Source organism: Anastrepha obliqua, chromosome 1 (genome assembly GCF_027943255.1).
Source record: "Anastrepha obliqua isolate idAnaObli1 chromosome 1, idAnaObli1_1.0, whole genome shotgun sequence".
Lineage (NCBI taxonomy): Eukaryota > Metazoa > Arthropoda > Insecta > Diptera > Tephritidae > Anastrepha > Anastrepha obliqua.
The window spans coordinates 69,137,252-69,152,431 of NC_072892.1; the positions used below are offsets into that span (position 1 = coordinate 69,137,252).

General features: G+C 34.2%; 1 protein-coding gene across 17 annotated transcripts in view; it reads right to left on the reverse strand.

Annotated features, from left to right (window-relative positions):
- Positions 1-12,733: 12,733 nt before the first annotated feature.
- Positions 12,734-15,180, reverse strand: part of LOC129253536 (TLD domain-containing protein 2) — a 323,786-nt gene continuing 321,339 nt past the window's right edge. For 16 of the 17 annotated variants that reach the window (XM_054891966.1, XM_054891965.1, XM_054891964.1 and 13 more), the window contains one exon: positions 12,734-14,832. In XM_054891966.1, the coding sequence (XP_054747941.1) occupies positions 14,697-14,832 (136 nt within the window). In that variant the 3' untranslated portion in view covers positions 12,734-14,696. The remainder of the gene's footprint in view (positions 14,833-15,180) is intronic. The other variant, XM_054891960.1, reaches the window with a different exon arrangement.

A 15,180-nucleotide genomic window follows, 5' to 3' on the forward strand; every position in this document is an offset into this window, starting at 1 on the left:
TATAATATTATTTAGGCAAAGCATTCTATACTACGTTTTAATGCTTAGTTAATTTTTTTGTTTTTTCTTTTTTGTAAAATATTCGCATACCAAATATGAAATATAATTTTATACAATCTATGCGCGTCTTCTCAAATATTTATTAGTTATTATTTATATTAAGGTCTTTATGGACATGTATATGTATGTATGTATGAATGAAATAATGCATTTTTAATTATTATTATTCGCTTGGAATGATCCAGTCTACAATTTAATTGACAGAAGTTACGATTTGCCGCGCATTAACGTTAGTTTGTGTTATTAGTTTTCTAAGTTTTAGATTTTCACCTTTTGGGCTACACAACACTAAACAACGAAGAAGTATAATCACAAACATAAAAATATCTATTTATAACGACTACGCTTACACATTCAAAACTACAATTGAATACAATTTGGCTAATATTAGAACAATTTTTAGCGTTAATATCTAAATTTCAGTGTTCACAATGTCAATACTACGGCGATTATTCATTAAATACTGGACATTTAGTAGAAGTTTAAAACATACAAATAACTTATGTATACAATTTCTAAATAAATCTAATTAACGGGGTTTGTCAATAGAGTTGTCATACTATAATTTTTATTATTCTGATCAATACCGATTTTTTGTATTCGTGTTCGGAAAAGTTTGAAAATTCTTATGGATTGCCACTAAGCCATTTAATACCGTACCAATTTAGAAAACCCAGGGGATTCGGGATTTTCAAATTATTGTTTCGGCATCCCGAAGAAGGCTAATCATGGCGACCACAAACTCAATTCTCCAGTACAGCAGCGAAGTATGGGAAGTTGCCCTAACTGCAAAGTCAAGCGCAAAGCACTGGCGGCTGTGCGACGAACAGTGGCACTCAGAGTTGCCTCGGCCTACCGTTCTGTCTCTGGCGTTGCAGTCTTTGTGATAAGCGGGCAAATACCCGTCGATCTCATGGCCGGGAAATGAATGGGTGCATGGGACTCCAAGAAGAAACAAGTCATCGCTGGCGTCACAGAACGGATATGCCAAACCAAGCTGCGGTGCAAAGCCGATATGACACTGAACCGAGTGGCAGATGGACGGCGAAACTCATTCCATCAATAGGCAAATGGGTTCAAAGGAGCTTTGGGGAAGTGAATTACTTCTTAACTCAGTTCCTCTAGGGCCACGGATACTTCCGGAGATACCTATACCGCGTGGGCAAAGTAAGCTGTCCTAAGTGCATATACTGCGAAGCGCTGAGCGATGACGTTAAACACACGAGATGATGTGAGGAAGCGGATTGGCGACATCGCGCCGAGCAACAGTTCGAACGCGGTAAAGATATGCATCGAGGATGTGCTATGAAAAAAAAGATAGACATCGACACAGTGCAACAAAGTGAAGCCTCACAGACAGAGACACAAGAAGACGAGCCTATAGCATAAAATCTGGCTGTAAATAAGGTGGCCTTAATATAGATGCCGTTCTGGGCCCTCCCGAAATTAAGCAGAATGTTGTAGCGGAAAGGGTGTCTCCCCAGAAGGAGAGGAGGTCCACTCAACGCAATAAACGACGGTCACGGTAAGTGCGAGGGCATTTGGGACTCTCACTCACCCACCGAACAAAAAAAAAAATCTGGATACCACATCTATACAAACAAAAAATCTGCAGATCGGTAAAATCTTTATTGTTTGAGAAAGCTTGAATATTTAATTGGATTTGGAAAACCTGTCATTATGGTACGGAAGAAAATAAAAATTAATGAATCCTTCGTATTAAGAAAACAGTATTTTTTACTCAGACGGTTCTATAGAATTTCCCAGTAAGGATGGCCCATTTCACTTCATTTATTTTAAATGAATGTAATTTTTCTTATTTGAAAGACCAATGCTTACGAGTTCTGTTATGCAGCAAATAAAATATCGCTCAGCTAAAATGGTTTGAGAGGTTAAATTTTTAATGAATCTGCACCTTCATATCCATACTTTTTTTTGCTTGTGTTCCTTGATTATATTTACTTTTAGATGACATTTTTAAGAAGAACTAAAGATCGGTGGTTGGGGCTTGGAAAAAGCTGGGTAATCTCGGGTTAAGGTTCCGATATTAAATACCTTAATTACTACTCAGACTAGAAATGCTTTGAAATTAAAGAGTATGACCCGGAGCCAGAGCCAGAGCTTTCAACACTCGAGCAAGAGGAAGGCCGAGAACAAGATGGACCGACGAACTAGAGGACGACATCAAGAAACTTAGGTTAACGAACTGGAAAAAAGTCGCAAGCGTTCGAGACGTATGAAGGTCCGACGTGCAGCAGGCCAAAGTTCACTAAGAGCTGTAGAGCCAGAGATGATGATGATGACCTGGAAAATACAAGTTTTTTTTGAGGGACTTCATACGATCAATCATTTTCCAGAATGCACCTCAGTGGGATAGTTAAATGACAGTAGAGGACTTTGGAATTGAGTTGACTCAAGTAACAAAGAGTAAAAATGAAAAGAGATATTAAAAAAAAAAAATAGAATTATCTTCATGGCTATTCACTAACTGATATGGCACATGTAAAACTCTTCATACCTACATAGTTATTCTATGCAAATAATGTAAAATGCTGTATATGTATGTATTGTATAATGAATCATTTATCAAAGCTGATGAAAATCATAGAAGTAAATTTTTGTGAAAAAAATTGATATAAAAAAACGCTAACCCTGTAAATTTTTAGGTTACTTGATAGTACTCAGCGATCAATAAAATACTTTAAAATTTCCTACAAAATCTTAGGATTTACTATTTAGAGACATAATTTATCTCGAAAATAAAGCTTTATTGCGTGATCAACACAGTTCTGGGCAAAAAGGGAGTATGCACAGTTGGTTGATTGCTGCCGATATTCAAAATATTGAAGTTGAATACGTTTCATAAGTCTTGTTTGTTTTTGGTTTCTTTTTTTGACAATTTGTGCTCGCTTAAAAAGTACGTTTTTGGGGTTATCGATTTTTTTAGAGAGTAAATGATTTGAAGCCATACGCGTTTTTCTCTATTTTTGGCGTGATTTTTCGATAATTGTAGCAATTTATCATTTATTCTCGCATCAAATAGTGATTTTCAACTTCATTGATGAAGCTGAAGAATCTCGTTTTCCTTGCAAAAAACTTTTTGCGGTTCTACTTAAATGTGAAAAATGTAAATGCGCCAAAAACATGGTCGCTATAGGCTACGGATTCTTTTTTTAATTAATTGAATATTTAATTTGGGTGTACCGAGTAAGTTGCGTTTTTTTTAATGTAAATATTTATTTTTATTTTTGGAGGGTGCAAAAAACTACGAAACTTCACGAACTTCACCATAGACATACATAGTACATATTTATATATTATATGTATATTTTTATATAATATAATGCGCATATTTAATATATACATACAAACATTCTACCATAAGTATAGCATTAGCGCTGCTGATATGAGTTTTGTTTTTACATTAATGCAGTTATACATACAAGCAAATACAGGACATGAGTACGGCCACATAACGCGGATTATAACATTACCTACGACAATTCGGCAATACAACAATACGGCGATACAGCATTAGAACAATACGTACTATAAATTCTGCAACTTTAAGTATACATACATACATATGTTTGTAGGTACTAGGCATTTACTTACTTAATAATTTTTTTATTTTTTTTATCCGATAGCGTTTTTCTCATTTAGTTATTCAATAAAATTTTATAAAAAATTTGATTTTGTTCTTTTCCAAAATTTTGAAATTTGTGTGCGTATTATATTGACATTTTACAGGTTCTCTGCCGTTAAGTGTTATGACATACATGTGTATAGTAAGTATGTATGTATTTTACTGTAGGCAAAATAATGTAAACGAAAATGAGACAAAAATTAAGTGAATAAAATGGATTACGTTACTAGTAGATATCGGGTTGTCGACTATTTGTTTTAATATTTGCTCACAAGTGTGTGGGTTTGATATTTTATTATTTTTAATTTTTAGATACAATATATCAGTGACCTTTTGACAAAACGACTGATTTAACCTCAACAGGATTTGCTTTCGGGTAATAGAAACATTTTATTTGTAAAAGACTCTTTCGAAAAATAAGCCATTTACATGTTGCGCTTGAATTTTCTAAAACTTTCAAAGTGCGGGAAATAAAGTTGAAATTGCGCTAGCTCCGCCACGTTGAAAAGAAAAAAATATATATTAAGAACGAAATAGTTGACACGACAAATCGAAAATAAATATAAAGAAATTAATTTCAAATAATTTTTAAAATTACTGTAAAGTTCTTAGCGAATTCGGAAAAATCATGAAAATCAGAACATCTAAAAAAATGTAATTGTCAAACTAAAATGAAAATGTATGAATGTACATACATACGTTAGGGACTCTAACCCAAAAAAGTTGCTACTTTTTATAACAATTACAAAATTTATTATATTTTAAGACTTTCACCAAAATATATTATTTCTTAAAAATATTAAGATTTACATGAGCTGAACTAATTGAAATATACTTAAAAAATTCAAGTTTTCTGTAAATAAAATTAGTTTTTAAAATTAAAAAAAATCAACAATCAAAAAATTCAGACGGCATAAAAATGTTGATATTTTTTCAACAGAATCGGAACTTTTTTTGGAAGATAGGCTTAGAACTAATTTCTAATTCTAATCAGGTTAGTGTTATACTCGTATTGTACTTATACTTGTACACCTTTTTTGGATTATTTGGATGTTTGGCCGAGCTCCTCGTCTCGTGCGTGCGTCTTGATGTTGTTCCACAAATGGAGGGACGGACCTGCAATTTCAAGCTGACTCCCAACGGCAGATATTTTTTATGAGGAGCTTTTCCATGGCAGAAATATACTCGGAGGTTTGCCATTGCCTGCTGAGGGGCGACCGCTATTAGAAAAATGGTTTTCTTCATTTTGGTGTTCCCCGAGATTCGAACCTACGTTCTCTCTGAATACCGAATGATAATCACGCACCAATCCATTTGGCTACGGCGGCCGCCAAAATAATAATAACAACAATTTCAAATTTCTTATCTAAATAATTTCTCGAAATATTTTGGCGGAAATCATAATATATAATAAATTTAATAATTTGGGTGGAAAAAGAGACCATCTATTTGTCGTTTATTTGAAAAAGCATGCAGCTTAAAGTACTTTGATTTCAAAACGAAATGGTTCAGTATCATACCGTCCCCTTAGTATTAAAATAGCCTATAAATTTTTTGATGTTTTGAGAAAATGAATTTCAAACTCTTTGTCGAAAGTAGCTCTCACTCAAATCTCGTTATGTCTGTAAATATTTATTATTTTTTGACTGCCGTTTTGACCCACTTTGTGGAACTAGAATTTGACAAAATTTTGACCACATATAAAATCGACGATGGAGAATCCAAAAATTCAATAAAAAAAATAATAGCCTATGAGCACATAGGCTATTGTTATACTAAGGGGACGATACGCAGTATTCCAATCTCATTTGTGTACCTAAACACCCAGGCATCTAGAGCAAGATAACACAGATGATTTGACTACGAACGATTCCGATTGTTATGGTTATTTGACAAGAAGATGTTAAAGGTCGGATTTATCCTCAGTCCCGTCCAGAGAAGCCTCAAGTATCTATCCACCATTGCATACGGGTCATAAATATACTTAGTTAAGGGAATTCAGAAAGTTGCGCAAATTGTGATACCGTTACTCGGCGCTCGGTGAATTTGAAAGCAACAGCGTTGAGCTTACGTAGTTAGGGGAGTTTGTTTAACATAGTTTTATATTTTTTTAATAAGCTTCTTTGTTTAAGTTGGCCAAAGCTAACTTTTAATTTATCATCACAAAACTGATGCATTTGGCACTCTCTTCTTAGTTTTCCCACACATTTCGTTTACAATTCGTCACATGGTCGAGAGAATCCAGAATATGGCGGACAACTGCTATCCCACTCTTAGTGAGCTTGACAGAACCAGCTGATTTGCTGACGTAAGGCATTTGTTTTCATCTTATACAACAGATAGACGGTGGCGTTAATCGGGGTTAACGACTTAATTCTGAATTATCTTGGGAATCAAGTGCAACTAATTCGGTTCAACTACTTGATTTAATTTCTGCCGAAAAACGAGAGTTAATATCTATACTGCATGAAAAATAATCAAACTTTTAAAAAGAAAATCAAAAAAATTAAATTAATTGTTTTGATATTTCGGAGCAGTTTGAGAAATTGCAATTTGAGGGCAGCTAGCATCCGTTTTTTGTGCCTACGGTCCATTTCTTACTGACAAAAATATTCAATAAACAAATCAGCTGTTCACTAATGCACGTAACAACGTCTGTCGCACTATAATTTTAGTCAAAATAACTGCCACGGTATTCCAGATTAACGCCGGCGTCTGTCAATGATATTATTGTTGTATTATTTTTAATTTTTATGTCACGGCAAATTTACGCACATTTCTCCAGTTCAATATACGTAATCTCATTTTCTATCATTACTGGGGCATACAACGGTATATGTATATATGCACGTGTGAGAGAGAGCGTAAATCAGGCAGTGCCGCTCACTAATTTGTAGGTACTCAAAAATATTTACGGAACATTATTTTGCTTATTAAAAACATCATGCAATCAAAAATAACGATCCCGTATAAACAAAAAATTTGAAAAAATATTTCCTAATTCATAGTTTATGCTTATCCAGAGTATATCGATAAAAAAAAATTTTGTTGACCATTCTACAAAACAGCAAAAAGAATTGTTTGTCATAAATTTGGAACTTGATGCCCGATCTAATGTTGTGATGTGTGCGACGATAGAAGCATCGCATTTTAAGCCCTTTTCATTTCCAAATTCACATCAGTAAAGTTTTGTCATAACTTCTTAAAGCTAGCAACACTGATTTTAAGTGAGATATGTCTTTATTTATGATTCGAACTGTATAATTGAACATTTTAAAACTTCTTTTGTATTTCTCTTTCATATAATTTTCACATGTTAATTTTATATAAAAGTATAAGTGTATGAATATTTATAGATTTATAACAATTTTTCGAATTCTGCTTTCAAACTTTGAAACTTTGAAATCCATAAAATTTGTAAAGCCTTCCACACTTGAGGTGAAAGTTAAACAGCAGTTTACGATTTTCTTATGGTTCAAAATACACATACATATATATGTATGAATTGTATATTATGTGAAAATTTCGTGATTGAAGAAAAAATGTCTAGTTGGCTCAACATATATTGCATAGAGTATTGTACACCGTTGTTATTCTCAAGTTGGGAAAATTCTAAACTAGTATCATCGTCGGCCCTTTAGACTTGCAATTGTGCTTGCATGCCTAATGTGAGCAACTGTATTTCTATTCCGGTCGTTGTACTTCGTACTTTTTAGTACAGTCAAATGTACTATGCAATATTTTATACTGCTCTTTACGTTAAGTTTTCCTTAACTGATCCAAAAAAATACAAAAAGTTAGTCGTCTCAATACTTTTATTGAATAAATTACCTCAACCATACACAATTCACTGTTTGCAGCAAAGTTTAATTTTTAGTCAATAAAATTGATTTTCTGAAATAATACACCATCAACGCGTTTGTATATTCAGCTCAAATTTTCTCATTACTTTCATACTTTTTTGTTTCTAAGCTCCTGTACTTTTTGTGCTACTAAGTAGTTGGCCACATTACGTAAGCCTCTAATTACACGAACATCACTGGACAGCAGCATCAGATAATGTATGTCTAAAAGTATGCGGTTGATTATAGCTGTTGTTCAAGAAACTTATCAACTACATGAGATAAACTAAATTTACGCGCTACATTGCTTGTCTGTTTAAATACTGCAGCTGTCTAATTCTCAAGTGTCAAGTATACCTGACGCACGACGTTATTTGCAACAAATAAATCTTCTGATAGTGCGATTATTTTGCGCCACAACAAATACATAAACACACGATGGCTTGGAGCAGGTTGTTGGATACGGTGCGTATACGTGACATGTAAAACTGAGGCATAGTTCTAGGGGCCTTTTAAGTTTAAGTTTTCATAGAAAGTTTCGCATTTTGCCTTGACTACTATTGTCCATATTTTCATTTTCCAACCTTATTTTGTCCTATTTCCACCACGGCTAGTTGACAAGACAATTATTTTTACAAAAAAGATTATTTACTTCAGTAAGTTTTATTAGAAAAGCACAAATAATTATTTAAATTACACTGATGGATTAGAATACGCGTAGAAAAAGTTGGCACCCATATTTGTTTTGTGACATGAACTTTATATTTTATACAAAAATCTGAGATCTGGCGCAAAATTACCCATTATGAATCATGTTTTTAAATAACTTTCCTTTTGAATGATGGAAATATTTATTTGACCTTAACGCGTTCCATTGTTTGTCTGCTTGTATAGCGCAGCCGTCTAGTTTACAAGTGTCAAATATGATTGACGTACGACATGCCAAAAATTATAAATCGTCTGATGAGGTGATGTATGTAAGCAAATCCGCGAGCATATGTGTAGGTATATATAAATGGCGCTTCTACCGTTTTGGGTGTTTGACCGAGGTCTCCCTCCAATTTGTGGTGCGCGTATTGATATTGGTCCACAAATGGAGGACCTACAGTTTTGAGCCGACTCCAAAAGAAAAAGGTTTTTTTGAGGAGCTTTTTCATGCCTGAATATAAATTTGTATATTTAACAGCATGTTTTGATGACATATTAGTTCCATTTATAGTGTGTAGCCAAGTAAAAGTGACAATAAGCTACGTGGTCTTCACGATCTTCCATATATAGCGCTGCTTTTGCCCAATCTGTAGGATTCTTATTATAAGGTGCGCATTCTCATATAAGGTGCGCAATCTCTATCTTGATGAGTCTCAGCGAAACAATAATAACCGCGAAAACACTGCTTCACCAATTCAATAATAATTTCGTCTGCGTAGCAAACAACTCTTAGGATGACTGAAGCACTCCATTTGCATCTTGAGAAACTAACAATGATTCGCTTATGTATGCAATGGTAAATTTCGGCGAGATTTAAATTTGTTTTTTTTAGTACTTGGAGTAATATTTTTAACATAGCTACGCCGGTTTAGGGTCACATTTCAATATTATTTATTTAACATATGAGAATCCGGATCACTATGCAGCGCCACTCAAAAGGTTATGGGTTAACACCTCTCTCTCGTGACTACGTACATCCGAGTTTGTTTTTTATTTTTTGTCAGCAGCAATTTTGCACTTTTAGTATTTTTCTGCTAGATAGAAGAAGGTTTGACGTATTTTAATGTGCTTGGCGATTTTTTCTATCGAAAAATGTACGTAAAATAATTCGTATTTTTTGGTCGAAAATAACACCGTTCTCATGCCTCACACACCGCATTCACCTGCGCGATGTGACTGTTTCCAAAATTAAAAATACCAGTGAACGAACGGAAATTTGCATCAATCAAAGCCTGATGAGCTCCATGGCTATACCACAAAGTGCATATCAAAAATGCTTGGAGGATTAAAGAACTTTATGACGCAACTGTATTATATCTGAATGTAGGATAACTTTAAAGGGAGAAAAATAGGTGTTGATAATAAATACTTTCGTATTCTAAGAAACCAGTTTCATATAATGTGAATAATGATGTTTTTTTGCATATACAAATTTAAATATAAATACATACATACATAATAATAAAGCTTTTCAAAATTTAGCCGTTCTCGTGAGACCTATTAAAGACGGCAATCGTTATGCAGAGCGATTGCAAATATTGAATCTTTAAAAATTTATCTTCTCTGACATACATAAACGAACCGTACAGTAGAATGTTTTTCATTGCTTTTCGGGGGCCGCCGCTAATAAAAAAATTTTATCTCCGAAGGGGAGACTAATGGGGACCGAGTGGTGGCCGCCGGAAGTAAGAGTCATGTTTGTATCCATATTGCATATAAAAATATTTGCATACATTTAGGGTGTGTTTGAGCGTCAATACTCTAACTTTATAAGAAAGCGAAAATTTGAGCAGCATCTCTCAACAAAATAGTAAGTAAAGTTTTGAAATAAATGCTCTTGTCATGTTTAATACAGTTGTTTTTATGATTTCTTTAGAAAAATGAAGCTCGACTGGAACGTTAAAGATGAATTAGGTTTAAAGAGAAAAGTACGAAATATTTAAGTCTTTATCTCATCTGCCATTAAAAAGGGCAAACATTTCGATACTTCTGAATGAACGCTTTGAAATATCACATTCTGTACAAAAATGTCTGTATTATTGCAGCAGATTAACAACTGAGCGTCGACAATAGAGTATCAAGCAACAGGACTGCAGCATAGCGATAATTGTCCAATGCTGGTGTCGGTATGTTCCATACGCTTTAACATAATTACGCATATATATTGGCCGGCAAATACTTAAATAAAAATACTAGTTTTCTATAAATATTTTATTCAATAATTTCGATATTGACGGGAATTTACAATTGCAAACAAAATATTTATGATGTCGAATAAAAGACTTTGCTAGGAACAATGGCAGAATTTTCGCCAGTTAAAAAGTTATACTTTTGTTTTTGCCAGAACTTCATATGGAACGAGATACTTAAAAAAATCGTGGAAAATATCAGTTTTGATTGCAACTGGATAAAGACCACGTTTTTTTTCTAAAAGCAGTCACCCCTCGGCAGGCCATGGCTGCTGTATTATTGCCATGAAAAAGCTCCTTATAAAAACCATCTGCCGTTCGGAGGCGGCATAAAACTATAAACACAACCATTTGTGGAAAAACACAAAGACACCAGAAATTGGAGGACGAGCTCTACCAAACACGTAACAGTGTATTTTTAAGTGTAGAATAGGGTGTGTTCGCGCACTCACTAATTGCTAAACTATTGCGACTCTGTTTCTTTTTTGCTAGTCTGTTGCTGATAGCTGCTGATATTGCTACGGTATTGCAGAGGTTATTTCGGGCCGAGCGTGTTGTTTGAAAATATGAATGTTGTTTTTGTTTTTCCTGTAGTAGCATAAACATTGCCCATACATGTATAGGAAATGTTGCTGGAGTGACAGTCCTTGGCCGGATATAACTGCGGGTCGTTCCGGTAACGTATAACCGATTATTGTGAGAAAATAATTATCAATCATTTCGTTTCATACGAAACTAATTTTGCGTTAAATACAATAAATCGAGAATATTAGACTTCAGAGCAGTAAATGAAAACTTACTTTTCCTCTTCCATTTCAATTTCGCACTGAAAACTTACACCGATTAGCTTGAATACCTGGTAATGGCCATCAGATTGTCAACATTTTACTGACAGAATGCGTGACGTTACCATTGTTGTGGAAATTGTGTGACAGAACGTGATGCTATCTCATAAGACTGCCGCAATTATTACAACTCGAACACACTCATAACACACACATAAAAAATTTTACGGCCAAACAACCGCACTTTAGTAAATGCCTTCGAAGCTTAAAATGTCCATGTTCCTATTGGAAAAGCCTTACAGCCTCAAAATAACTGAATGATTTGTGAAGGTAAAGGGTAATTATTGGGTTGGGCAATAAGTTCCTTTATTTTACAACGATTTGTTTCCTGCTTGGCAAAGGGTAAGTACTTATTCGATAGAACTCTTTCTGCTCTGCAAAACTATGTTAATGGTTTTGAGCTATTTTATTTTTTATTATTGTAGTTTTGAGGCTTAGAAACCAAATACCCACGATACAAAAATCAACATTTTCGACACTTGCTCTTCTTTGCTTTTCATCGAGGTCAAAAATCTGCCGAAGCAGCCCGGGACATTTGCAACGTGTATGGAAAAGGTGTCATAGGCATGTGTACAGCCCGGAAATGGTTTGTAAAGTTCAAAAAAAAGCGACTTTGACCTCGATGACACGTCCCACAGTGTAAGGCGTTCTGAATCCGATGAAGAACGTTCCAAATCACTTTCCAAGGAGAACGGTCGCCAAACCAGTCGTGAATTGGCGGAAAAAATGAACGGCGATCATAAAATGATTCTCAATTACCTTCATTCAATGGGATTTACCGAAAAATTGAAAGCCTCACGAGGTCAATGAAAATAACAAAGAAAGTCACCTTCAAATTCCTTCTCGGCATCTCGCCCGCCATCGAGCAACACGCGGTTATAAACAGCGCATGGAGCACTGGGAAATGCATTGCCCAGGTACCCCACGTGAATGAGGCTATTCGACTGAAGAGACATGATCGATATGGTCAGACCATAATACTCCTTCACGAAAACGCCAGGCCCTATGTTGCATACGTCGTCAAAGCCGCACTCCAAGAGCTCGAATAGGAGGTCCTTCAGCATCCGCCCTATTCTCCGAACCTTGCACCGACCGATTACCATCTTTTCCGCTCCTTCATATGGTTTGACAGGGAGTGCATAACAGAGAGGTTCTTAAAAACTGGCTCAACAACTTTTTTGACATCAGGCGATTTTTGGCGGAACGGCATCAACAAATTGATCGAAGAGGTTGGAAGAGGCGAATATATAATTGATTAACTTTTTTATATAATTATTGTTTTCTGTTTAAATAAAAATCATAAAAGTAAAAAACTTATTCCCCATCCTAATATTTGCAATTATGGTATTGCTCCACAAATTCGGCTCTTTCTTTTGTTTTCGCCTTCATACTAACCAAGGAACGTGAAATGCATGGAATTAAAGAAAAACGAAATAAAAGAAATTGTGTTTCTTTGTTTTGTAATTGTTTTTGTTTGTAAATAATGTATTTTTGAATTTTTCATTTACTCATTCACATGATAATTGTTGGATATACTCATTATTTGCGGTTAGCGATTTGAGTTTTTTGTTTGTTTGTTTGTTTTCCTATTGTTGATTTAAGTTTTTGTATATTTTTCATAATTCTGCTCCTTGTTTGTAATCATTGGACGACGAATAATTAATTAAACATGAACGTCGTATTAAATCACTACAAATTAATATTAAGCAGAAAATAAGTAAACGAACAAAAATACAAGACGACAATTTTCAAAATTTGCACGTTAATAACAATTAAATAATAATAATAATAGTTACAGTTATAATAAAGATACAAATTAGTTTAATTATGTGTATTTCGCTCATTAACTTAAAACCTAAACTACTACGCAATCAACACGCCTTTTTAACAGCTGGCTCACAATTTTTATTTATTTTTTTGTAAAGATTTTGTTATTGCAACATTTCTATTTACATTTTTTTATAATTCATTTCATTGTTACCACCAAAAATCAACTTCCTGTCTCATATGTATGCATGTAAGTGTGTGTATGTTCTGTCTTCTCAAAGCTCTGGATGCAACAGCATATATTACGTCTCTGCTCTGGGTCTCTAAATAACCATTTATATATATACATATATATACCATTTTATATATTCTTTATTTTGTATTAACTCTAAAATAATTGGGTTACAGTTGGGTTGGGTCAATTTAAAAGTGTTCGAATTTGAGTTGCACAAATCCCCTGGTACTCAGCTGAAGAACGAATTAATTACACAGAAATTCGAAACGCGCTATTTGCTGCGTTGCGTATGACGGTTTTACCGCTTCTCATGTTTATTTACTTATTTAATTTTTTATGTTGTACACTTTTTTCGACACATTCTAAATTAGTTAGAATCCCAATGATAATTAAACACTTTTTCATTCAACAATTTACTATAGCCCTTTGTGGAGCTTTTCTCAATTTTATTTCAAAATATTTTTAATACTATTCCTCTTGCGCACAATTCAATAAAAAAATTCTGCGCTGCACGATTCGCAACAATAATTTGATTAAATACATTTTTAAACTAAATAGTCGCTCTCTTCAAAACAACATTTGCCTATCAAATCTCGGCCTCTTAAAGCAGATTTCCCGTGCGTGCAAGCAAAATACAATTCAAGCTAATTCTTTGCGAATTTGCGTCACAGTTAGTCTACTTAGAGAAGGGCTTTTACGAACTATTGTAGAGCAATCGATTTTTGAAAAGTCGACCTTTACATTTTTCTTGTAGCCTTAAAATGGAACAACTTAAATCAAGTAATGACACTGCATTTATGTAAATATGAATGTATACGATTCGCATAAAATAATTTCTATGTTTATGATATATGTTAAAGTTGTATGTGTATGTGTATAATTGTATGCATTGCATTTTTTCTTCTCCTCTAGGGATTATGTGTGTTTACATGTGTGATTTTAAGGCTATCGTTATATGTTGCGTTACATGTATGGGTGAAAAATGTTCTTCACACACATGAAATTTATCAATATGTATAAAAATAATAACAATTCCTTCTTCTTTTATCTAAACAACTTGCTCATCATCAGCACTTATTAATTAATTATAATATTACTAGGTTATATATATAATTGTATTTAGGTATTTATTATTTATTGCAGATACGAATTATTGCCCTCGCCGCAGCGTGCCACAGTTGCCGCTCGCTGCGTATTAATGGCTGCTTGTGTTTTCAATTCTGCTGCTCCACTTTGAGAAGTTTCACTTAGGTTCTGTTTTTGTATTTGCTTAAACTTTTGTTATAATGGGTGATACACAAAGATAATTGTGGCTTGCTTGCTTGCTTGTTTGCCTTTATAGTTGTTTTCTAATTAATATAGTTTTAGTTACTTTTCTATATATAATATTTCTACCAGAAAATTTTAAACAAATGCCCAGCATTCGAGTGTTTTGATAACAAAGTCTTCTTGCGGTGCGAGTGGCTCATTCCCGTATGTGCTGCAGGATTGTGATCGTCCCTGATTGAGGTCACCGTCCAGCCAAAGACCAAATCGACCACTAGAAGGAGAGAAGATGTAACAAAAGAAAAGGATTAATATGTGAGCGGATTTTAACAATATAAATCTAGTAAGACTAAATTGAGCTGATGAAAATCATGTAAATCAATAAAATAAATAAATAATTGGCTCATACACTTCTGTTAGGTGTTTGGCAGAGCTTCTCCTCCTATTTGTGGTGTGCGTCTTGATGTTCCACAAATGGAGAGACCTACAGTTTTAAGCCGACTCCGAACGGCAAATGGGTTTTTTATAAAGACTTTTTCTATGGCAGAAATACACTCGAAGGTTTTTCAATGCCTCCCGAGGGGCGATCGCTATTAGAAAAACAAAATTTGTATCATTCATA